General features: G+C 39.9%; 1 protein-coding gene across 1 annotated transcript; it reads right to left on the reverse strand.

Annotated features, from left to right (window-relative positions):
* Positions 1–2149: 2149 nt before the first annotated feature.
* EXOG (exo/endonuclease G) lies at positions 2150–23356 on the reverse strand. The gene is given in 7 exon segments (XM_005150026.3): positions 2150–2559; positions 2561–2734; positions 13795–13909; positions 16703–16779; positions 18479–18618; positions 21921–22070; positions 23198–23356. Coding segments are annotated over 7 exon segments (1092 nt in total). The 5' UTR covers positions 23346–23356; the 3' UTR covers positions 2150–2271.
* Between the last annotated feature and the right edge of the window lie 2734 nt (positions 23357–26090).

Here is a 26090-nt window from a genome sequence, read left to right on the forward strand (position 1 = left end):
ACTCCAGAGGGAATTCGCCGTCCTGCAAAGCACATGCCTTTGGATTTTACTGGGGTCACAGTTATTCCCATTGGTAGAAGCAGAGCCGGTTATCCCCAAGAGCGCACCTTAAGGGCCAGAGGCAGCGTATTCCAGACGGACTTCACTCAGTACAGAGGATGTTCTGTCTTGTATGATACCTGTATCAGAGATACTTCTTTCATCACAGAATGGCAGGATGCATCCAGGCTATGCCCACTGGTAGCTGAGGCCATCCTTCAAATCAGTTCTGTACAAGTTAGCATGTTACAAGAGCACAGGGTAGGAGCAGGCAGAGGCAGGCAGTGTGCCCCGTGTGCAGGGACACCAGCATGCAGATGGGGAATCTCCTGCAGCACTTTGAGAAGCTGTAGGAGCAGGCGGACTCCCTGCTGTTGAGGCAGGAGGAGGGTAAGGTGGAAAGACAGAGGAGCCAGGTAAGGAGATGGTCACATATGAGGCCTGGGAAGTGGCTGCTGGGCCCACCCCTCCCCTCCAGCTGGTTGTGCTTCAGTGTAATGTGGGGGAGCCCCTTGCTCCCCACCCCAGATTGCGTTGTATGAGTCAGCAGCATGGAGAGAAATTCAAGCCATGCTGCAGATGTCCTGCTGGCACTTACAGGTCATGGCCACTTGCCCAGTAAGCCAGGTCTGTCCCTCGGGGGGACAGCCACCCCTGCCTTGCATGGCACTACCATGTTGTCTTCCTCCCTGAAGCAGGACCAGGAGGTGCTGAGCCAGTTGACGGTCCAGGAACAGAAGCTGCAGCAAGCCAGCAGAAGCTGTGGGAAGAGATGGCCTCCAAGGTGAGGGGTGGTTCATCCCCAGCGTGCAAAACTGGCACCTTTGGGGCTTGGTGGCCCAAGGCAGTATCCCTCTGAGGATTCCCACTCCTGGCCTTTTTTTCCTCTGAAATGAAGGAAACTATGCATTTTTTATAAAATCCAGCTGATGATTCACAACATCCAAATAATGCTCCTGATTCATCCTTTACGAAAACAGCCCGATTCAGCCTGGCAGTACATGACCCTTCTCAGAAACTATTAATTCTCACATTAAAACTACTGAAGGTGTCTATATGACACAACTTCAAATTTACAGTCTTACCAGTAAAAGAAAATTCTAAATAGTCTAAAAAAGTTTTTACTCTTTCTTTCCAGATTTAAAATCTCAGGATATGAGTCACACTAATTTATGTCCAAAATTCAAGTATGTCTGGAATTCAAGACGTACACACATGAAAAGTAAAAAACTAATGAAAAAATAACCCTTCATTAAGCCTCTCAAGCCAATGCAAATCCGACCAACTTCAGTTGCTGCTGAAGCAGAACAGGAAATGCGTTTATTGTCAATCTTGTGCATTCACAAAGGAGTTTTCTTGTGACACTTATATACCAAAGACTGATGTTGGTGTAAAAGCCCAGTGAGTGACAACCACAGACAAAAAGAAGCAGTGCAGACCTCTCAAATCAAGCAATATCAAAGAAAACACCTTTATCCAAACTTAGTGGTGAAAGTGAAATACTAAGCTTACATTAATTTATGAAGACTCCATAGACCCTTACAGCAACTTGTGCAAACTCTGCTTCTATTGTTGATTTTTTAAATGCAGAATTATACATGAATGGAAGAAGTCTGCTGCAAATGACGAGAGCTGACAGCGACTGACATGCTAAAATATCCCAAGCACACAAGGTCAGGGGAGGTAAGAGACAATCTGGTTTCGTCAATACCACTATGTGAAGACTGTAAGCGATTCCATTATGTCTTACAGGTCTCTAATAAAAAGAGTGTTAAATGAAATATTTCTAAATTAATATTTAAAAATCCCAGAAAGTACCACTGCTTCCACGGTGTCGTACTGAAAGACATTTGCAAGCAGAACTGCATTTAAACATGTTCCAGTTGCTCTTCCAAGGTGTCTCCTGTCTATTTTTATAATATTCCTAGAAGGGATTCCATACAAACCCTGAGTCTGACGTCTCACTTGGAAAATAGCACAAAGCCTTTTCTGGAGGTCCAGTAATCTATTCATGCCAGAATGGGGTCATTTTCATTTCCCACATCTAAGTACTGCAGCAAATCATGTGTATGCATCATGTTACATGAGAATGAATATTACTCCAAACCCACCATCTTCCAAATGTTTATTGTTTTCACAACTCAAAAAAGGGTAATTTCATACAGCCCTTGTCTTTGTGTTTGCCTTCAGCTCCCCTCTCAAAGTACAAAACCCCAAACATCTTCTTGAAACTTAGCCAGTCTTCCCCTCTCTAGCTGTGACTTGTTTTTCCTGCAGTAACTCTTCTTCCTTCTTCTTGTGAAGCTTTAGAAGATATTCATCAGGCTCAATTCCTGCCTCCCTTAACTCTGACATGACCTTCTCCAAGCGGTGCAATGTACGGGCACTCTGTACTTTCCTAGCAGTGATGTACAATGTAAATTCCTTGAAGCCTATCAGTTTACAGGTATCCACCTCACAGATATTTTTAACATCTCTGGTTTTGTCCACCTGGGGGAAAAAAACTAAACCTGACATTTTTTTCCAGATCTTCAATATTTACTTGGAATTCAGGCAGCTGGTGACTGAAGCCTATGGGATCATTTGGCACCACAAAAGCCCCCAGTACCAAGGGCTCTGTAGCTGTTCTGCTCCGCCTGGCAAGGATCACCTTGTATAGGTGGGATGGCACAGCTACATCATCCTTCCCGATTACCTGTCAAAAGGAAATGTATGTTTCAGATACAGAACTTATCAGTTGAGGGGAAAAAAAAAAAGAGACTAATCCTACCTCTGAAAAGGAGCCACAGCCCATTAACTACCCACCAAAATTATGGGCAACATTATCAGACTAGAAGCTGAGGTGGAAAGCACTTGTACTGGGTCTGGCTAGGATGGAGTTAATTTTTCCCTGAGCAGACCTCATAGTGCTGTGCTTTGCATTAAATTCACTATGGTTCAACTTAAGAGCTTGTACATGTTGGGTTCCCTGCTGTGTCACTTAGACCAGGAAGGAGGATCAGGACTCTACATTCACACAAAAACTGTTGAAAGCTCACACACATATGTATACAGTAGACACCCCACCCTGTGTCAGCAATAAGTCCAAGGGAACATACCTATTGATGATAAATGTATTCTCTCCCATATTCAAAAAGTGATGCTCATGCATGCACTATTCCAAGCTGTTTGGTTTTTTTCTGTTAGTGTTGCTGAACTAGATCTGCCATGCTAACAAAATGTAACAGGCTAATACATGGAAAATTTAAATTTTGCATAACCCTTCTGTATAACCACCCTTCTAAAATTTGTACTTTAATAGCAACAGAAGAAAAATGTTCAGATACCTTACAAAAACTACAAAGGGATCTTGGTTTATACATAAATTCTGGTAATTTGGTACTATCTCCAGTATTTGCAATACCTACAAAAGTAGACTGCTTGTTTTGATTTTTTTTAATGTATAGTTAAAATACAATTTCAGAGAAAGCAGATATTTATTTCACTGCCACAAACTGATTGCATTAATTGAAAGTATGTTACAAACTAATCCAGTGTATCAGGTCAGACATACTTTGTCCATTCATATATTCAGTATAACTCAATCACTAAAGAAAACACTTCCTATGTATGTTTCATTCTGAGAGCATTCAGCATTCTGTAAAACAAAATGAGTTTTTAAAACTAAACTTTGCCTGTGGCAAGTCTATTCCAACAGTCTGAGTTATGAATTCTTTCAGTGCTTGATGTGTCTCTCTCACCAGTTTTTTAAGTGACTAGCATTTAAGTCTTACTGGTTAGGCCAAAGCTAGAGAAAAAGCCTTCAGGAGAAAGTGAAGCCTTTACTAAAGTTTTTTCATGTTTTGCACAATAACTTAGCAGTACCACTACTACCATCTCTGTCAAACATGCACTCTTAGATTTCTTTGTTATAGAATACTTTCCTCCCCTTCCCTAAACTAGCCTATTTAATGGCTTTGGTGTATTTTAAACATTTTTTGGTGTGTTTGTGTCTCTTTGTGGATTTTTTATTTGTGGTAGTTTTGTTGTTTTTAGAAAAATTATCCTTTTTAGAAAAATGTTGTTTTTAGAAAAATTATGCCATCAAACTTTTACTAAATAAAGCTCTGCCTAGACATCTAGCACTCATTGAAACAGGTAAGCAATAAATAAATGCCTTATGGCAAATCCATTTATCCTTTCAATGACAGATGTCTTGATAGGGAAATTAGAGCTCCTGAGTGTCAAAGCACTTTACATTTAGCATTCCGTGTGGGTGAAACCAGAGTTACAGCTCCTTAGGTTCAATGGCATAAATAATCAAAACTGACTGATGCACCGATAATTTTAAAATATACTAGAAACTATGCATCAACACACTGTGCTATCTGGTGGATTAAAACTGAATTACAAAATCATAGAATCACAGAATGGCTAGGGTTGGAAGGGATCATCTAGTTCCAACCCCCCTGCCATGGGCAGGGACACCTTCTACTACACCAGGTTGCTCAATGCCCAGTCCAAGCTGGTTTCTAACACCACCAGGGATGGGACAGCCACAGCTTCTCTGGGCAACCTGTGCCAGTGTCTCATCACCCTCATTGTGAATAATTTCTTCCTAATACCTAAACTAAAACTATCTTCTTTCAGTTTAAAATCATTCCCCCTTGTCCAACTACATGCCCCTGTAAAAAAACCCTCTCCAGATTTCTTGTAGGTCCCCTTTAGGCACTGGAAGCTGTTCTAAGCTCTCCCTGGAACCTTCTCTTCTCCAGCCCAACTCTCTCACCCTTATCTCCATAGGAAAGGTGTTCTATCCCTCAGATGATCTTAATGGCCTCCTCTGGACTTGCTCTAACAGTCCATTTCCTTTTCGTGTTGGGCCCCATAGCAAAAATAAATGGTGTTGGGAGCTTAACCTATTTGAGATAGGTGGCACTCAAACTGGGGATTACATGCAACATATTGTGGGTGAGAGACAGGCAGCCAAGAAGCTCCCTGAGTGGAGAAAAAGCCCTGAGGGGGATAGGAAGTAGCTCATATTTCCATATTCAACCAAATACATCCAGTGACTGACACTGTTGAAGGCAAAGGGCTGGAATTCCTTTTCTCCCCTGGGATTGCAAAGTCTGCACTGCAATCCCACTCCCTGCATGCTCCTAGGGCAGAGTAGAAGAGAAGGAAGAGACTATGCACAGGTGCACCTGCATCCTGCACCTGCAGCCTCCTGAGAGAAGGCAGTAGTGATAATAAACTCTCCTCCCCACACTCAACCTGGCTACTGGTCTCCAGACTTGCAGCATCCCTGTGCAGTATGGCCTGCACTGCCTTTTCCAGGCACGCTTTGTCTTTCTTCACATACTTTGTCCCACTATAAATACATGTACATGTGCTAGGTCCCCCTTAGCTCGGCTCCCTCCCCTTCTCAATACCTCCCACACACTTACACATACCAGCATCCTCCTTCTGTTGTATAAAAGACCAGAGGAAGGGTAAACACACAGATTGAGCTGCTACAAGTATCTTCAATTAGGGGGTATACGACATATGTAAAACAAACAGGTGAATGCATGTTGAGTGAGCTAGCAGAGGGAATGAGACTGAGTCTGAGAACTGAGTGGGTGGATAGAAAGGCTGGGGAATGAATAGAGCTGAACATAGAATAGTTAGGTATGAAATGGAAATGCTGAATGCTTGAAGTGGGTGTTAAGGGAAAACAGACCCTGTGCTTATGCAATATGATGTAAATATATATATTCTATGCAAAATAATGCACATTTATGCATAGTATATTCACCTATGGAAGGAAGGAAGCAAAGCAAGGAAGAGAGGACTAGTTACAAATGAAGGAAGGTTTGGCCTTTTGAGAAACGTAGTTCTAAATACAGCTCAGCACTATACATGCAATGGCCATACATGCAATTTATGTACCAATTTAGTTTCACATAAGCTCTCTTTTTAGGATTTAAATAAAATTTAAGTAGTGAAAAGGCTTTACACAAGTCTTCTGGATAGCAATACACTGCTTCTGTAAGTAATTACTTCACTGAGTTCTAATACTGATAAAGTGATTAAAACAAACTTCAACCTGCCAAATGGCCAGAGTTCACAAGTGTCCTTTCCTTACATAAAACGAGGCATAAAGTTCTATTCCCAGCTAATTCTGCTGGTGGAGAATAACATCAAAGGAGTGTGCCTGATTTCCCTGACAGAGGAAAAAGCATGACAAGGAACATGTAAGGGTTTTTTCTGCAGTTTAACACTCATGTGAACCACACACAGGATTCATCACCAAAAAATCATGCTGCTAGTGTGACCCAATGATTTCTGTTGAAAAGGAAATGCATGCCATAATATTTCCATCATTATGCTCTGTAATATATCACAATTTGCTTTTTTATGTGAGTATATACAGAAGCTGCAGATGAATGTTTCCACAGAGTTTTCAAACACACACTGAGATCAACAGCCAGGGAAAGAAGGTGTGGCTCTGTAGAAGTGAATTTTGCACTAGAAGCAGTAAATAGGAAAACCAAACTCAACAATTCATTTCCTATTGCCACCTAGAGGATTTTCTTACCTAACAGCAGCCTGAATCACTATTCTGATCTGCACCATCTCATTTATCTCAATGCATGCTTAACAGAGGCAGATAGCATATGCTCCTATTGTAACAGAAGAGAAAATGGGTTAAGATTATCCATGCACAGATGTTGACTTGATTTGTGCTAGTCTATCCACAGGCAGCGGATGATCTTTCAGCAATCAATACCTGAAGCAGCTCTGTCCCAGTTGGAGAACAGCAGCAGTTTTACATAGTATCTGTGATTCAAAAAAGATCTTACGCCCTAATACAAGCAGGAAAATATAGCAGTGCCCTGTTGAAAATCACTGCTGTCCCACATGCTTTCACACCATGTTGGCAACAGGCCAAAAAGTAAATTTTTGTGTAATCTTTTGAAAACTTTCATTTTGCTACTGCAATAAAATTTTGCTTAATCTTTCAAATTTTCAACAGCCTCATAACAGGAAAAAAATAAATAAAGGCCCTCCAGCTAAAAGCCTTCTTTTTATAGTATTAAATATATTCCTTTCCCACCATGATCTGGGAAACCAATGTGAAATTTTAGATACTACCTCTCTTTGCTGTCTGTATAAGTTCAACATAAAAATGTTCATTGCTCTACCTTTTTGTGGCTGCTTATTCCTTTCACTTTTGCTTCGCTCTTGTTTCCTTTAGTGATTTGGTGCTGGCTGAAGCCCCGTGACTGAAGTGGTGTCATCCAATAATGCAACATTATGATAATGCCATTTTCAGCATGGTGTTTATTAGTTTTTATTATTACTGACATTGTTACTGACATTCCACAAATGTGTATAAATTGGTCATACTCCTCAATTATGTCAAATTAATTGTGGACAGCTGTCATGAGGACAGGTCATTAAAACGTATGAAATTCCTGACATTTAGAGATGTTTACATATTGCTAAAACAGCAAACATGTTGATAAGTAGTTACACAAACTTAAACAGTTCACGGGGCAGATAAGGATAAGGGAAGAAGCAACATGGTTTCTTAAAACAGTGAGCTTTGTTAAATTCAGCCTCACAGCTACATCACTGGATGAGGATATGTCTTAAGATTGGCTTTTCTCAGAATTTTGGCCAAATCTGTTCTTGGTCGTGGTTTTTAAAATTGGAAGGACAAAATTGGTAGTATCTTTGGAATGCTTAAGTATCACAACAAATAATTAAGAAATTTGATAATGGCATCTACAGTAAGCTGAGGCACGTGACATTACGTAGTGTCACCTTTGTGGTGGCAGTCAAATATATATGAAGCAAAGCAGTCCCTAAAAATTGCAGTCCCTAAAAATTACAGTCCCTTAAAGTTTGGAGTTTCTGAGAAATAAAACTCCATTCTTACATTAACAGGAGGAAGGAATATGCCAGGTATATCAGCAGAACACTTGAAATTATATTAAAAGAAAACATTGTTACTTTGACTAGAAATTTTAAAACATACATAAATGTTACCGTATTTTCATTTTATACTGGACCCGTTACAGCTTCCCAGAGTGGTAAGAAAATGACTGTCTTCTAAAAGAAAGGAATCCCGAATATAAAAGTAGTCTTTTGCCACCTAGTGACTAGAAAATGAAAATCAGCCATGAAGAGAATTAGCAGAAGGAACTAGCCTTTCATCAGCGAGTGCCAGCTCTGGACTGGCAATTATCTGAGATGCTCTTAGAACCCAGTAAATAGAAATCACATTCAATCATGCCTTAAATGCTAGTGCACACTGAAGAGTCCTTGCATCAGAGGGTACCATCATCAAATAAATTTAAATTATAGCTCCAGAAATTCCTTCTATACTCCAGTAACTGTTTCTTAACTCTTTCTGGATAATAACCAGAGTTTAGAACTAAGCCATACTGGAAAGGACAACTGACTGAAAACAAGCATACACACAATTCTCTATGTGTACTTCCACCTACATCTGGCAGTAACAAAATTAAGGCTTCTGTCACATTTCTTGATGGACAGAATTCAAGGACATCATTCCTGTCACCCAAAATAAGACTTTCTCTAAACAGGCACTTTTTTTGTTTCATCTGTAACTTTAGGTATGAAACTGACTAGACCCATCAGATGTTTTATTAGATATTATATAATTCCTGCTGATATGACACCAGTTTTGACAATCCAGAGCTTTTTTTTAATAATTTGATACTAAATTCTGTATAAAAACAGACTTTTTAGCAGTGTAAAAAATTCCCTTTGCTATCAGTATAATTTTATTTACTTGATTATTGTGATAACATTAACTGCCTTCACTCCACTTCCTTTCAGATTCATGTTAGGCAGCACTAATTCCGTTGATAGTGTTTTCTCCTGAATATTTGAGAGAACTCTATCAGATGGCACTAAGAACTGAGGCAGACCTAGCAATGCAAAAACTAGAAAATACTACAGATAAAAAGCACAGTAACAATATGCAACACTGCACAGCCAAGCACTCCAAAATGCAAATGCATGTACTTCAGGAAAATTTAATTTGTTATAATTGGTCTGACTGCTATTGCTGAATCATTTGGAAATACTAAAAAGAGAGGAAGAAAGAAAAAACCAATCCCTGAAGAAATGAAGACATGGTAAAAAAAAAATGCTGTGCCTAAATACATAGTTATGGCCTTAAAAACCAGAAACCCAAGCCCCTGGTTTTGGTTTGCTTGGGGTTTGGGTTTTTTTTTGGTTTGGTTGGTTTGATTTTTACAAACTACTGCTTCTACAGCAGACATTTAGGTTTCTTACCACTAAATCCACTACAGTCTCTATTACCACGCTTCCTATAATAAAAGGACCTTTGGGATGGGTACAGTGCTAAATAAAAGCAACCTCATAAATCTATCCTTTGGTGTCTCTTCTCCTCCAATCTTAACCCCGCGTCTATTATTTTCATTTGTACATCATGTCTAAATTTAGGGCTGACAGAGCTCTAGTTGTTTGTATCAGCTGATCTCAGACCTAGCCCTTTGTATGTTAAGTTTTATGGGACATATGTAACGGACCAACATCTTACTAGTTGTCTCCATGGCCCTAAGCCCTTTTGGAGCAGTCACCAAATAGTCAGAGTCCCCAGGTTTACCTCCATTAACAACACTTCCTTTCCATATAGTATCTTGGCAATGAGAAAACCTCTAGTATTTCTGAAATTTGACTAGGGAAAACCATAAAGTACCACCTTCTATTTGAGAGGTGCAACTTGTTGCCACAGAACTAGATGACAAGTATATCTTCTGGTACAGTTATTGTACGTCTCTGGCCCAGGCTCGTGATTCAATTTTGAAAATTAAACAGCAGACATAATTCCAGTATGAGCTTTGTATTTTTAGTATACACTAAAAAGTACCAAAAAATGTAGACTTAAAATAACAAACAAACAGTTACACTGTGCTTTTGTTCACCAAGCATAGCCAATTCTTAAATTATTGTTTACTAGGATGGCACTGGGAATAAGGGTGCAGCATCATGCATGATACAGTAGAATGATTGCAAAATTTGTATTTCAAACTCCAAATCTGCTGACAGAGGAAAATCATTGAAGTGACAGTCAGTAGGGAACAGTAATGCATAAAACAAGACAATGTCATTTTGATTTGATCTGGACAAAGATGAAAATTCTGCATCTGTCTCTCCAGTGACAGAGGACAGATTTTTCCTGTTGGCATTCTATTTTACATATATTCTCAAAATATGTTTTTCAGATACAAGCATGGTCATCAATCTGCTCTTTGCAATAAGAGCCTCTGCTGGAGATGGATGAAATGACAGAACATATCTGAGGATACAGCAAGTTCAGCCAATAGATAGAACAACACTGGCATCTAAGGAGTTCAAGGTTAATTCCCTTTCTGGAATTAAACAGCAAATGGTACCAGAGTCCAAGCAGGAACTGGGAACAATGCCATGACCAATGCTCTGTTTTTCCTCTATAGTGGTCTAAAAATAACCTTTTTGGATGTCTGATGAGAAAAACACCAGCCTGTAAAGCCATGGATACATACTCCACCACTCCTTTAGACAAAAAACAAGGAAACAGATTAAAAAGAGGATCTGAAACAAATCAATGCAGACACATTCACTGTAGTACTTCTGCACTTTCTTTTTTTCCACAGTTCTAGTCTCAGAGAAGAAGGAAGACACTAGAAAGAAGCGCAGCCCTAACAATCACATTGCCAGATTATAGGTTGTGAGTTTCAGCACTATTGTGTATACTACAGCACTTCTTCAATAGCACATACAAATAAAAAGGACACCCTCTCACATCAGCTTCATAAGCCCAAACAATGAAGACTAAAAGCCTTTCATTTTTTGAACCTAGCAGAATTCACTCTGAAAGACAACTAAGTACCACCTTCCCTTCTCATTCAGCTGCCAGCTCTTTGTGTTCATGGTTTAGAGGCATAATACCAGACTACCAAAATCAACAGCATTGACTGCAATTATAGCCAAGATACCTGTTTATCTCCAGCCAGTGTTCCCTCTTCTAAGCTTAGTGTTGATGTAAGAAGGAATAAAAAACCCCAACAACCCAAACCCATCACACCACTCTACTCTGAAGTCTCCCTCCCCAAAGGACAATGGCAAGCACAAAATCACATGCCATAAAGAGATTTCAAAATAGTAAAACAATTCTCAACCTGTATTTATTTACACTTAGGAGTGTTGCTAAAGAGGACCTAAATAAAATAATTAAAAATTTTAAACAAAGGAAATAACCCCAAAGAAAACCAACATTTTACTCTTCCCACCTGCAGACAGCATCAACTATACTGAAATAAAAATCAATTTACATATTGAATCTCACTATAGGAAGCTGAGTAAAGGATGTGGCCAAATGGTAAAATGAAAACCTGAATACCTTCATTCCACTGTTTACAATCTCACACTGAACTTCACTTCTTAGTTTATATTAAGACTGAAACTGATAAAACATTCATTAAAAAGACCAGAGTTGTCGTCAAAGCCAAAGATGATGAAGACATCTTGGCAACAGTCCAGAACAGAACAATATGATAATCAAAGCAGCATGGACATTATGTGCCTATTATTCTATCAAATTATTTTGAATAAATGCAGTAAAATGCAGTGCCTGCTATTATTTTTACCTGTGGAATACTAAAATTTACATTTCAAAACCTAAATGGAGAGCAACAATCATCCAGAAAATGTAATCTTTCTCTTCTAAAAAACACCTTCTCTAGAGAAAAACTAGAAAAAGGTGACCAAGACTAAAGTGAAGCAGTTGATAGGTACACTTGACAGATGACTCAACTGCTTCCTGCAAAATAATTTCCAGATATAAAATGTTCAACTTGGCTCAGGATTTTTAATTCTTTGCTATGCAAGATGAATATATATCTTTAGAGATAAAAAAGAAAATGCAATATCCTGACAGCTGCAAGGAGGCAATCTCCAGCAAGTGATGTGCAAGCCTGGTGAACTCTATGGTGCCATTCTGCCTGACAGTAAGCCAAACGTCTGGCAGGAGACTGTTGGAAGGGAACATCTTTATCCTGCTCCTAGCTTTGTGTTTTTGGACATATCTCAGGCTGTCACCAGTAAGCACTGGACTCCTCTGTGTGCTCTTTTATCTTTCTACAGCAGTAAAAAACAAGCCCAGTAAGCAAATAGAGTCCAGTATGGATGGTTTTCTATTGTATTGGGTAATTAAGCATCTTGTGGAAGGATGTGACAGTCATCAACACTAGCAGACATAGAAAGGGACTGGGATATATAATGGGGCAGTAGCCAAGTCGGCACTTTTTCTTTGGATGGCAAAGAACCATTGCCATTGTAAAGATGGCTCTGCTGCTAACTTAAGGTATCCCTTAACCACAGCTCAGTTACGCACTTGAAAACAAGCACAGTTGCACTTTCCTCACAAAGATGTGGTGAGAGATGAAGTTTGAAACTGCCAGTGAACATGAGAGGGATAAATTATTATGGCTGCATTTTCATATGCATGACATGACTGGAAAAAAAAAAGTAAGTCAAACCCAAAACCAAGGCTGTAATTTCATCACAGTCAAGATTATAGCCATGGGCTGGTGGGAATATAAGGGACAGTTTTTAAAGAAATAAAAAAGTAGAAGTGAAGAGAAAAATTACATTATTTAATGACAGAGTTCCAAGTTTAATCAAATGGAAATCAGCTGTGTATTTATGATGGAGAAATAACGCCTAAATCTTATAGCTAAACAAGGCAGTGTTGAAAGCCTAACATCTCGTTTGTCTCTCTCATATACCTCTGAAATAGGAGCTTGTTACAGTGAGCTCATGCATTGTTCCTCAGAGAACTAGTTGGACAGCTGAATCACTCAAGAGTTGAAATTGCAGTTGATCCAAGCACTTATTTTCAAGGAAAAGTGTTTTTTCAAGAGGCACAAAATACAGCATTTATTCTTTGCATTATGCTAGCTTTCCTTTAGCAACTGAAAACAGCAATAATATCTCATTACAGCAGGGGCAGAAGGCAATAGACTCACTCCCTGAATACTTTACTATGCTCAAATCCTACAGATGTCTGAACACTTGCTTACAAAGATTAAGTCAGGATAAGCAATAATAAATTAATCTCTCATCTTGATAGCCTATCTTTTGTCTACCAGTGACAGTTTCTAGAGACTGTGCACTCCAAAATCTTCAGAATATTTTAAGCAGGTAATAAAAAAGGGTGACTAAAAGAAGGAGGGCGGAGCGGGAATCAGTAACATGGACCAATGATTATACTGCATTCACCTAAAACCTACTGAACGTGAATGAAACCTTTCATCAGACAACTGCTTTTGAAAGTAATGGAGCACAGGCATTCCAACCCAGTTCTGACAAACCCACACCACCTCTGTATTGCACTGTTTCTAAAATATATCAATAAATGATTGAATGGATGACTACACATCAGCGAAGCCCACTCTCTGCTTAAATACTGTCATGTATTATTGAAATTAGAAAACAGTTTTACTGCAGACTGAACAGACATTTAATAGATCTCTCTTTGTAAGTAAGAAGAATTACTTCAAAATTATATTTTTTCATGTGTAGGCAAGATACAACGGCTCTACTGAACTTGTTCCCACTAGTATTGGACATTTAGTATATTTTGTATGTACTAGGATGTTTAACCCTGTTTTATCAAGCTACAGGAGCAATTTTAAATAATTAAAAAAGTATTTGTCATTGTGCTGTTAACCCAGCCACATAGATACATACCTGGTAAGTAACACTCTTCTTTCCATCATCATTTGTTTGAGGCAAGGTCAGAGGTCCAGATACTACCCAAACATCTTCAAATCTCTCTGTCAGCTCCCGACAATACATTTCCATTCTGGAATATATTTGTCAGAGAGGGTAAAGTCAGCTGGGAAAACTTACCATCATAATCTTTGAAACATACTGTTAAGGGCAAGATGAATTCCTGACGGTTTGGAAGCATTTTTGCAAACTCATGTGACTGACTCACAAGCCAATGAAGGTAAAACACAGGTCCAAGTCATACTTCCTACTTGTCCAATTTAACTTACTTACAGATATGTTTGTGTTATTGCATGCATCTGAAAATGGTTTTTGCAGCCTTAGCACCTGCCCTGAAAATCCAAGTTCTCTACTGACTATGCCTTACTCCCACACTTTACACTAGAAGGATACTGTTGATGGTCACTTTGGACTAGTAAAATACATATTTTAAACAGCAGTTTGTGGAGTTCTTGCTTCAAAACGTTTACTGCATTACTGGATTTGTATGTTCTTCCCCAAGGAATCAATGTCCTGCAGCAGACTGCTCTTTCCATAGCTCAGCATACTTAGGAAAGTTTCTAGGTGCCATTCCCACGTAGTCTACTTACTTGTTTTTTTTAATACAAAACTGTTTGAAAATAAAGTGGTAACTCCAGAAAGACTAACTTTAGTTATAGAGCTGCACTTCGATCATACGGAAAAACAGGCCAGAACACGTGATGATCAGTCCAGCCAATCTGGCTGCCTCTGAATGAGGAAGTTTCACCTCCTCCTCTGTCTCATCCCTGTTCTTCACAACTCTCCCTTGGGCCACCTTAAGTACTCCTCATTTGTCAATACTCCTGAGCAAAACCAGTCTTTTTTTTTGTGCTGGGTTAGTGAGTTAAATCAGCTCACACATGTCAGAATTAGCAGGAATGAGCCCATTCTTCATGTGATACACCAAAACACTGACCAAAAGCTACTTTTTTTTCCTGCCGTCATCAGCTTTGCTTCCAAGCAGCTCAGCTCCTCAGGCTGTTTCACAGCATGGCAATACAAACACCGCCTGGCACAAGGAAAGAATGGGAACAAATGCAGCTAGGGAGCAAACTGCTTTTAGTGGCAGCAGGGACAGAGATCAGGTTACAGCAACCATGAAATCGTTCTCAAAACAAGATAGGAAATGGTAGTTCCACATCAAGAGAGAAAGAAGTATGTTGGTGGGAAGAGAATGAGGAATAAATACTAAGGTGCAGTTAGACCACAACACTGAAGTAATCTAACAGCTTGATGAAATATGCAGTCCTGATGCCTCCTTTCCTGCTGTTCCCCTCGTCTGCCCCAGCTGAACAGTCCTACTTTGTCTTCCATGTTGGCTCTGGCACTCATCTCACCAGTTGGTCCCATTTCCTAATTCATCAGAAACATGACCAAATAAAATAAAATGCAGATCAGTCTAACTGGGTTAGCAAATGGAACTGACTTACTGCAGTCAGGCTAGTACCAGCACTGGAACTGGGAAAGCGGCAAGAACACGTGGTGGGAGGGTGAACACAAAAAACACTGTTAAACTGACTAAGCTGGATTGTCTACCTGCACCTCAGAAGACAATTCAAGAATCAAGCAATTAAAACAAAGAGAAAGGAAGACAGCTCTGAAGCCAGGAAGGGATACAACACATATGAAACATAGTATCCTTAAAACTATTTATCACTGAACAAGTGACTGACAAAACCGGTGGCACCAACACCTTGCTCACGTATTTAGACTGTGGAAACAGAGTTCTGAGGCTGGGAGAAAGTGTTAATAGCTGCTTCAATTGGGGGGTGATAGTGCCAAGGGAAATTTGTCAAATACTCCCCATGATTTCATAATTATGCAGAGATCCTGCTCAAGGGAAATAAAGAGGATTTCCTACCTTGAACTGGTACAAATGCCTAGCTCTGGTATAAGTAAATTTTATACGCACATACGTGAGGTATTAAAATAATACAAAAACCCCCTCTTAAAATGTTATAACATTTTGTCTATAAAGCAGTATAACCTTATTGAATGCCTCATATGATTTTATATGCATTCTTGTAAAACTGGAAAGCAGTGTGCAGTTGCATAAGGATACATTTTCTTGTAGACTTTTAGTAAAAAGCTATACATAATTTGGCTAACCTTCCTTTGAGCAAATACTGTGAAATTCATTTTTCCCTCCTGTTCCTGAGTCTTAACTTTGTATAAGTCCTATGCAAGAAACACTGAACGAATGCTACTTTTATTAATGTTCTTCTGTGCTCAAAGGAATGAAAGAATAAAAATCCTAAGTGAAGAAAGTTTAAATTTCTCAACCACTCACTTTACCTCCAAACCAATCCAGCCAGTGCTCACAAGTGAGAGAGAATGTGCCTGACTGCTTCTTGAAGCCAGAACCTGAAGAAATGCCCTAGACATGAAGCAGTCACAACTCAGTGGGAAGCACTCAGCTGTCCAATTCAAAGTGCACCAGTGTCCACACACAGAGATGTGAATACTCGCACACTGCAAGTGCTTTTTTGAGGAAGAGATGTTAAAGCAAGACCTAAACCCTTTCCTTGCTTCTACTGAACTTTTCTTAAGGGCAGAAATGTTAAGCCTGGTACCTTTATCCACATCAGCCAGAAGAAGTAATTTTATCTATTCTACATAAAGGTCCTCTGCAGTTTGACTGAATAAAAACCTAAAGTAGTCGTTACACTGCTCTTGCACTGTGAGGACTGCCTTTCATTTCAGAGAAAGTTCCTATGATCTCTACAGATAGCCTATAAAAAGCACCAGAATACTTGGATGTAAAGAAGTTCTATAAACACAGAATTTCTTATTTATGCCACTGCCTGATATCTTTCAAATAGCTTGTTTACAAGTAGTTTCTCACCTGTTCCAAAATCCAGCATTATTTTCATAATTCTGAGGCACGATGTTAGACAGATAAAATGTTTCAGCCATAGCTCTCTGCATAGAGAAAAGAAAGAATAGAATTTCACTGAAACATTTACAAGCTAAACACACATTTTAGAAGATTTTGTATCAAGATACATTTTTAGTTTCGCCTTCATTTTATCAACAGAAAAGAACAGATAAAAGCTAAGTCACAACATCTACAAAATTATTTTGGATTAAGAGGTGAATAACTGAGGTGATGCAAAATGTAATTTTTTTAATTTTTTTTACAAGAAACATAGCGCAAGAATATCCAGCTCTAGAAGCACAGGGATTACTATGTCACCCAATGTCAGTTTTGTACTGTCTTCTTTCTGAATGGGAAGAATGCTTTCATTCGTGTTTTTCCTTTGTTTGACTGCCTAATGGCGAGCTTTTTCCTTTCAAGAAATGGCTTTATTAAAAATATTCATTAATATTTTACAAATCTATAACATTCAGGCAATTAAATGATTTATGAGACCATAATGGTCAAACATCTACATATCTGCTTAATTTTGTCTTTAAAAGGCGTCATAAACCACTCTGAACAGAAGCCCATATATCTCCAAATGCGAAGGACCTGGAGCTAAAGAACTCTGCATAAGCTGGCATATATAGGAGAAAAACTTAACTCAGAATCTTCACAGGTCCTGTACTTGTCAATATTCTTCACACACTACTTCTTCAAAGTGAAGGGGCTGACAAAACTCCTTAGGATAATGAGTGAACACTACCTGCGCTAATTAAACTGTGGAAGATTGTATCACCTCACTGCATTTCAAGCCAGGTCCAGGATCTCTCCACACAAGTAGTTTACCATCAAACCCCTGCCACCCCTCCCCCCTCTAGATACCACACATAAATAACCACAAAGACATTTCTATTAGAGATAAAACAACTGTTCTTTCCTCCACCACATTCCACTGTGTTGTAACTCTGCCCCACTGCATACTGTTCTGCCTGGCAGAAATACAAATTCAAACTGCTTCTTAATTGACAAATTGCTGCATTAGGCACATTCCACAAGACGATCCAATAAATCCAAGGCTGCTTGTTAGTCGGCCAAGGCATTAGGGTATGCTTTCTTACAGCTCAAATAAATGACAGGTGAAGACATTTTATAGAGTGAAAGAACTATGGCAAAAGAAGGGTCTAATTTACCTCATACATACTGCCAGAAAGAAAAAAGCCTTTTAAATCATCCAGGCAATCCCCTTGCCAATAAAGAACAGTACTTAACAGCATCTTTGCTTTGCCCAACCTAGCCTTAAGCATCTCAGCACCTGCTGGCCAGAATGAAGTCATCATTCCCTGTCTCCTTTTAACCAAGCTTCAGAAGACACTTTTGAGGTTTGTTTGGTGAAGGTTATCACCTTCATTTTACAGACAATGTGACACAAAAGAAGTTGAGAAGACTTGCTTAATGCTACACTGTACAAGATACACTCACATCATCTCTGCCTACCAAGCTAATCTAGATGTGGTTTATTGAAGAGAGGTATGTCACCAGGGGATGCACCTGATTTAGACACCTGAAGCAGTCTGTGAGAGCATCCTACAGTGCTCAGTCAGGGACAGACCTTGTAACTCCAAGTCCAGGTCTGCACATCAATAATGAGATCATGCTCCAACTCAAAACAGACTGCAAAAGGAACATCACACATCACTTTTAAGGGCCTTTAGATCCTTTCTGACTGCTAAACACAAAAAGAAAGAAAAAAAATCCTACTGTTGAAAATTTGTTATCTCCCGCTGGTGCCATGTGTCCTCGTGACCATCCACTTCCAAGGTAGTCTTCATTGACAGCACTAAACATTAGTGGGATGTTAGGATCTGGCCTGAATTTACAGTGCCTTCGGTCTGCATTGCCTGAAGAATAACATGCTAAATTGTTAGTTTATCATAACAACATCATAACAACCACACAAAAAGAACTGGTTCTGTCATACCCTGCCAAATGACCCATGCTTAAGGATTCAACACATTGAGTTAAATGGGCTATTTTCCTCCTCAACCATAAAAAAATAATAATTCTGCTTAAGTATCTGTGCTCCAGTTCTAAATTCTTCCTTACCACACACTAGAAATTCTAACATGCCTTCTGTTTTACAGAGAAAAAAAAAAGAAAAGCAAAATACTTTAGCATCATCATAAATGCAGATTAATATTAAAGAAAAGACTGCTAAAGATATAAATCAGTACAGATTCACTTTTTAGGGCAATGAAGACACACAGATCTTCAATAACTGGAATTCCATTTTTATGTTTCAGCCACTACAAATATTTCTTCTTGCATTTCTTCCAGTCTAGCCTGGAAGTAGAATGGGTGCACATTGATAAAGTTACACTTGGTAGAATACTAAACCCATTCAGGAGAAAGTCTTAAGTCATTTGAGCTTCACAGGCACAGAAGCCTGTTGCCTTTCCAGGCATTTGGGAATTATGCACAAAAAATGGCTAGGCCTAAATTCCTCTGGCAGAGAAAAATATTTTGCGGGATGCTTGCAGGGGGAGCTAACTTAACTGTTGCAGAGGTGGCAGCCCATTCTAAGCCACTGTCTTTCCTGGAGAGCCTGTGCTTTCTTCCCATGTTTACTGACCATGTACTAGTATTTGTGTACTGGCTGTGTATAAACTCCCAGTCAGCTCCTTGTAGAAGAAAGTACTCTGAGTGGGCTGCAACTTTGAAAAGACTCCTTCACAAACACTAACTGCATCCTTGGAAAAGTGATGGCCAGACAAGACTTGCATGAAATATTCTGGCACCGACAGCCTCCAATAAGACACCATCCTTCTTGAGGAATGGCCTGGGGCCCAAGATCTTCCACAGTTAAGGAAGGTGCTGCAGAGAAGCAGCAGAGGAACATGCAAGAGCTGACTCAGCTGCACTTACAGAATGGCTCCACACAGGCAGCAGCGCAGTACACAGCTGAAAAATAACTGTCTTAGAGCACCATCACCATTGTGCACATTTTTTTCCCCCAAATGATAAAATAATTCAAAGTATGTACAGCATACTGATTTTTTAAAATAAAATTCAAGGTGTCACCTTAGGCATAATTTCACAGGACCATTATGTAGTCTCTTTCCATTTAAGCATGAATCAGTACACACAAGAGAGAATTTTCCTCAGACTTGGCATTTTATAAAGCATTTCCTGTTGCAACAACATGAAGGGCAATTTTCAATAGTGATCACTGCTAGTTGTTAAAATTATTCTTCTGTAGCTGACTGTGCATACACACACAAACTGCACCCACTCTGGCTTTTTTTTTTGTCACATCAATATTGCTGCTGAGCGCATATGCACCCTATGCTTCCCTGTGCTACATACTGAGACTGAGAACAAAGTGTGGTACATGCTCTCCACTTGGCAACTCTCTGAAGAACTCAGGACCATCTGTCTATATGTCCATGTAAGTGATGTCAAAACAGAGCAGTGCTCAGAGAACCTTAATGCAGCGCAGGCAGAAGGAAGGATCTTCACTTTTCATTTTTGGTAAAGCATGTGACACTTCAAGACAGGATTGATGCTTTGGAAGCAACACTGACAAGTATATCAGTGTGCAAAATAACAGACTTCTTATTTCTAAAAAATTATATTTAATTTCAGTATTTAAGACAAACTGTAATTTATCAATTAACTTGAAAAGTGGAAAAATATATCATTTATTCTCTACTCACTGTCTTGATAAAAATGGTTAATTTCTTCTGTAACCAGTTTTGTACACCTCATTTACATGTATGTTTTTAAACATTTGATCTCTTACTTACCAATAAAATATGTTTTTTTACACCACATCCTTTCAAAACTCTAAGACACAGATGGCTTTTGTGACCTTCCCTGAACAGCAACAGATCTCTATTATGGTAGCTATCAGGCGTAAGTTGGAGCTGAATGCATTATGATGCAAAATTTCAATTTGCAGATTAGTTGTATCTGATAATTTGGAAAATATTTTAACAATTCGGCCGTTAAAACCCACTTGAAAGCAAGCCTGGAATTACTGCTTTCTTCTCAGAGAGAAGTGGAATCAATGATGCTACTTAGGGGTTGGTTATAAATATTTTCAGGATCACGTTTTTAATTTTGAAAGGTAATTTGAAGACAGTGATTAAGATATATTTAGAGGGCTACTGCATTCATAAAACATTTTACAATTATACAGTTATCTCCATTACTAATAATTTGCTTTACAAAAGCTGAACTAATGCTATAAACTTAATTTACAATGACTGTATACTACTCATACTTCATTCACTGTTGACAGCAAAAATTCTGAGCCTCTGTCTTGCTTAAAGAACAGGGGAGAGTGTATCAGATAACACACATCAGAAAATACAACAGAAGGCCATCAAAGTAAATAATGGCTGCAGTCAGTAGGGAATGCCCTATCTAGCTTTGAACGATTACAACTGTTGACACCCTTTGCTCCATTTTTATCTCACAAACAGGCATCCATCTTTTCTTCTCATTCTGAGCAAACTTCTAAGTTCTGTAGATTAAACAGTCTGGCCACTTCACAAGCCTTCACACATAAGGAGCACTATGTAAACTGACATAAACTGGACCACAGAGCTACATTAGCTAAGGAAGCAAGAGCAATTTTTATGTGCTTGAGCAGTAACACTGAACTTTGCAGGTCTGAATCAGGTAAGGAAAAGTTAGTTTTGTTTCATTTTTTCTCCATTCATGTTTAAAAGATGTATGCTAAGATTCCCTCCTGCAGCATGACTTGAGTGTTTACATTGACACAGCTCTATTTGCTTACAGACTGTTCATAACAGAAATTTCTCATGGAAGGTAGCTATAGTTCTTTATTCCTCCTTTTCATACTCAACCCACTGGGCCAAGTGTATTTTGCAGGCTTCAAGACATTGTATGTTCAATACCAGACCAGTTCCAACAAGAGAAAGAATACTGAAAAATCCTGCCAAACTGCAGTGACAGATCTCTTAAATCACTAGCAACATCAGCCTTAATACTGTCGTGATGCTGACATCTACCCAGAGGCTTGCTGCCTTCAGCGGGATTGTGAATCCATGGAAAAATCCATACCTAGAGATCACTGTGGGATTTTTCTCCCTGCCTGCTCCAGGGTCTACCTTCCTTGCACAGCAAAGCCCATTCTAGATGTCATATAAAGGTAAATAAATAAATACCTACATACCCAGCATCTTCTGCTTCGAAATATGTTCAATCACCCATCTCGGCACCCGTTTTGCCTGGTCATAAGACAGTGCATGATTTGTGTAACATCTTATCTCTGTTCCAGCCTCAGGGAATCCATACTTTTCCAGTAAAGACTCTTCTACCGGTTCTAAGGAGAAAAATAAATAGGAAGCCATCCACAGATGAACTGTGATCAGAAACAAACCAGTAAAAAAAGCATTTCAGTGGATGTAAACATATTGTATAGGGTACTACCTGAGGCTACTGCCACAATTAAGACTTAAAAAAATACAAAGAGAGCTATCCAGTGAAGCTCCTTTCTACTAAAAAAACTTGTGCTCTTTGTCATGTCCTCATATGAGTATCTCACAGTATCCACACAGACATTTCACCCTTCAGAGCTGGAAACTGCACTCCTCACAAACTGAACCGTACAAGTTGAGCACAAGCATGAATACTGCTCTCACTGGGAATGCTTACATTCTGCTGAATTAATGAAAACTTCACTTGGAGATGTTTGGGTTTTTTTGCAAGTAGCATTTTTCTCTCATGGAGGAATGTTTCCATCTGTCTTACTGACTTACTCATTCTGCAGACACCTGTTCAACAGAAACTCACACTTTTAGTGCCATTCTTCTTGTGCTTTCCAACACTCCCAGTACTTTAAAACCTTCAGGCTGCAGAGAGAACCATTCCTTCCCACCAGGCCCCAGTGCCCCCCAGTAGCTCCCCTGCTCCCCCCTCCCATGTGAACAGCTACCACCCATGATGGACTCATCCCCTCAGGGCAAGCAACAGCTAAATCTCAGTTATGGCCTGAAATGAACTGTGTGTTTAAAAATAAACATACGTATATCTACAGCTATGCGTGTGTATGTTATGAGGCTGTTACCAAATCACACAGAACAACTGCTCTCCACTCCAACACAGGACATTCGCTACCATCGCGGCAGCAGCACAAGCCACTTTCCTCGATGTCATTTCAGTGTGAGCAAGTGTAGCGCCGGGAAGCTGAATTTTTAATTCAAGTTACAGCCCAGCATCCTCAAATAACCTCCCCACCAGCCCGACGCACGTACAAGGGGCGCTCCCTGCCCTCCCGGGACCTTTGGGATGGATACAGCTGGGAGAAAACCCCTCTGAGGGGATCTCTGAGGGAGACTTAGAGACAGGGGCGGCTGTTGTGACTTGAGACCGCGCTGAGCCGCTGTGGTTCCCATTCCGCAGAGCCACGGGGCCGCCTCGCCCGGCTTCCCCTCAGCCCGCGGCTCTTACCCTCCAGCAGGACTGGCCCGGGCCCCGGCTCTGCCTGGCTCTGGCTGCGGAGGAGCCGCCACGCAGCCCAGCACGATGCAGCGGCGCCCGCCGCGGCCCCGCACACGAAGCCGCCCAGGAAGCGGCGGTGGCGCGGCAAGGCCGCCATGGCGGCGGGCGGATGGGCACCCGAGGTGGCTCTCTGAGCCACACCGCCCCCTGCCGGCTCGGCAGCCTGGTCGCCATGGCTGAGTGAGGTACTGCGGGAAAACGGAACGAGAGGAAGGAGCGAAACGCGATTTGATCGAGAGCTGGGGCAAACGGAGAGGGAAGGAGCGGGGCTCTCCTCCGGGGAACCGCTAGAGGAGGGGTGCCTAAGGTAGTCCTCAGGCAGCAATGCCAGGGGCGATCGTCTTTGGCTCCAGCCCCAGGGCATGGTGCAGGGTTGGGTTTAGTCACCATTTGGTGACTTGACATCAGACCTTTGCTTAGGAAAACCACCACCCCGATTATCACCGGGTTTCCCTCACAGGTGCCTGTTAATGTGCCTGACAGCCTCATGTAGATGATACATTTAGATTAGAAATTAGGGAGAAGTTCTTCCCTGAAAGGGTGGTGAGGCCCTGGCACAGGGTGCCCAGGGAAGCTGTGGCTGCCCCATCCCTGGCAGTGTTCAAGGCCAGGTTGGACGGAGCTTTGAGCAGCCTGGTCTAGTGGAAGGTGTCCCTGCCCATGGCAGTGGGTTGGAACTGGGTGAGCTTTAAGGTCCCTTCCAACCCAAACCATTCTATAACTCTATGGCATGGGTCCACTGCAAGCATTTCCAACCCAGCACCAAGCAAGAGGCATTTTTGCTGAGGATCAGCTTTAGCACAGGCACCTTTTTGTTTTGTTTCTTGTTTGGTTTGCTAGCAGCCTCCCTTAACCAAAGAAAAAACCCATCTGTCCTTGTTAAGGACCACAGTGTGCAGTATCTGGGGGCACACCATGAACAGGGGCATGCTTGTTCATACTGTTCATGGCTCTAACAGCAGTTGTACATTGGATGTTCACTTCCAGTGACTGTGAAGGTATTAGTGGGTAAATTTTTTACAACTCAGATTGGAACCATTGGAACCATTTAAGCAATCACAGCCCTTTGCTCTCTCCTCTGATCCTCTGCTAGAGCTAGTGGAAGGGCAAACACTTCTCTGCATAGTCCTGGGATTTAGCTTAAACCCCCCAATCAGTGTCAGTTGCAGCTATGTTGCTGGACTTTATTGAGACAGCTTAGCATGCATGTAATGCTCTCTGTGGATGGTTCTTTGCTGGGAGTAATAAGCAGTTTCACCACAGTGCTGAAGAGGCAACACAATTAAAAGGATGCAGTGATTCAAGCTAATTCCTTCTTCCCTTTGGAGGAGTTTGCAATTGATGGGTAGTAGAGGCCTCAGCTATGACTCTTCAGGGATTTGGTTAGGGATTTTGGATTGCAGGGATTCCATTAAAACATCAAAACATTGTTATATAGAAAGGGAAATACTCCAGCTAGATGCCAAATACAATAAAAACAATGATTTTTAACACTGCACCACCAAGAGAAACAGTTATTTGTAATTTACTGTTTATTTTCATATACAAAAAGATAAACTTGAAATAGTTCTTTCTAGTTTTTTCCTCCTATCTGTTGGGGTGTAGCTGCTTCACACAGGGCAAATACTACATTCATACAAGTTTATTCGGACACCCAGTGCAAAGCTGAAGCAGCAAAACTCCAACTTGGCAGATCTAATTTCAAACTTGAGACTCATTTCTAAAATACCACAGTAAAAAGGAACAAAGATCCACTGCAAATTCATGAACTATGATACAATGTTCTTTCCAAAATGTCTTCATTTCATAACTGCAATACAATGGATATCTGCATTAGGCCATTTTATATATACATTTTATATATATATACTTTTGCAGAATATATATATATAAAATATACATATAGAAAAAAATCAGCACACTTCAATCCAAAAGGGGTTACAGCAACGAGCTTAACTCTCTGTATACTTTTTTCTTTAACAGGATACTTTAGTATAACTTTTGTTAACTCAGTAGTACAAGCTATCTCTGTTCTACATTTTTATAGCTACAAGAGTGAAATATAACCTACAACATTTACATTTCACATATCTTGGTATACAAACAGTACTTATTGAATTTGAGCCAAGGACCAAAAGACTCTTTAAAAATTATTTCACCATCTGATAGAGCTTCCTGTAATTTACACTCAGTTTATTCTGCAATCTTCTAGATCATTTACTTAATCTCTTAGTTTGAGTTTAAATCCATTCAAACTGGAAATCCTGGAGAAACAGGTTACTGCAAACTCTTATGTATACTCTATATATACAAGTTAAGTAACACAGCGTAATAAGACTTAGCTATTTATCCTAAAACTGATATACACATATTTCACTACGCTAGACGAGTCTTAGGATTTTTATTTCATTTCTTTAAATAAAGCACAAATTTAGAAGTAGCTGGTAAAACTTACAATAAGATGGTTTAAAATGACAAATGGTTAGGGTGAGATTTCGTTCTGCTGGTGCCAAAACATTTTCTTGTGAGTTTTGTACTATGCTGTGTTGTTTAACTGTATGCATCTAATGTTACATGCAGAAAGCTCTTTCCACAAGAATTGACATCAAACTGTACTTAAGTCAACTTTACAGTATAAAATTTGTTAAACTTAAGGACGAATGTGAAAATATTAACAGGTGAAAGATCAGGCTTTCAACTCTATCATGAGGATCATGCAGAATTCATAAGCAGATAATTTGAGCTGATTGACAATGGCATTGTGCGGACTTACAGCATAGAATTGAGGTCAAGAATGTTACTTAGTTTGCAGTAACCACCTCCTTCAATTCTCATCCACCAA

The sequence above is a fragment of the Melopsittacus undulatus genome, chromosome 1 (genome assembly GCF_012275295.1).
Source record: "Melopsittacus undulatus isolate bMelUnd1 chromosome 1, bMelUnd1.mat.Z, whole genome shotgun sequence".
Lineage (NCBI taxonomy): Eukaryota > Metazoa > Chordata > Aves > Psittaciformes > Psittaculidae > Melopsittacus > Melopsittacus undulatus.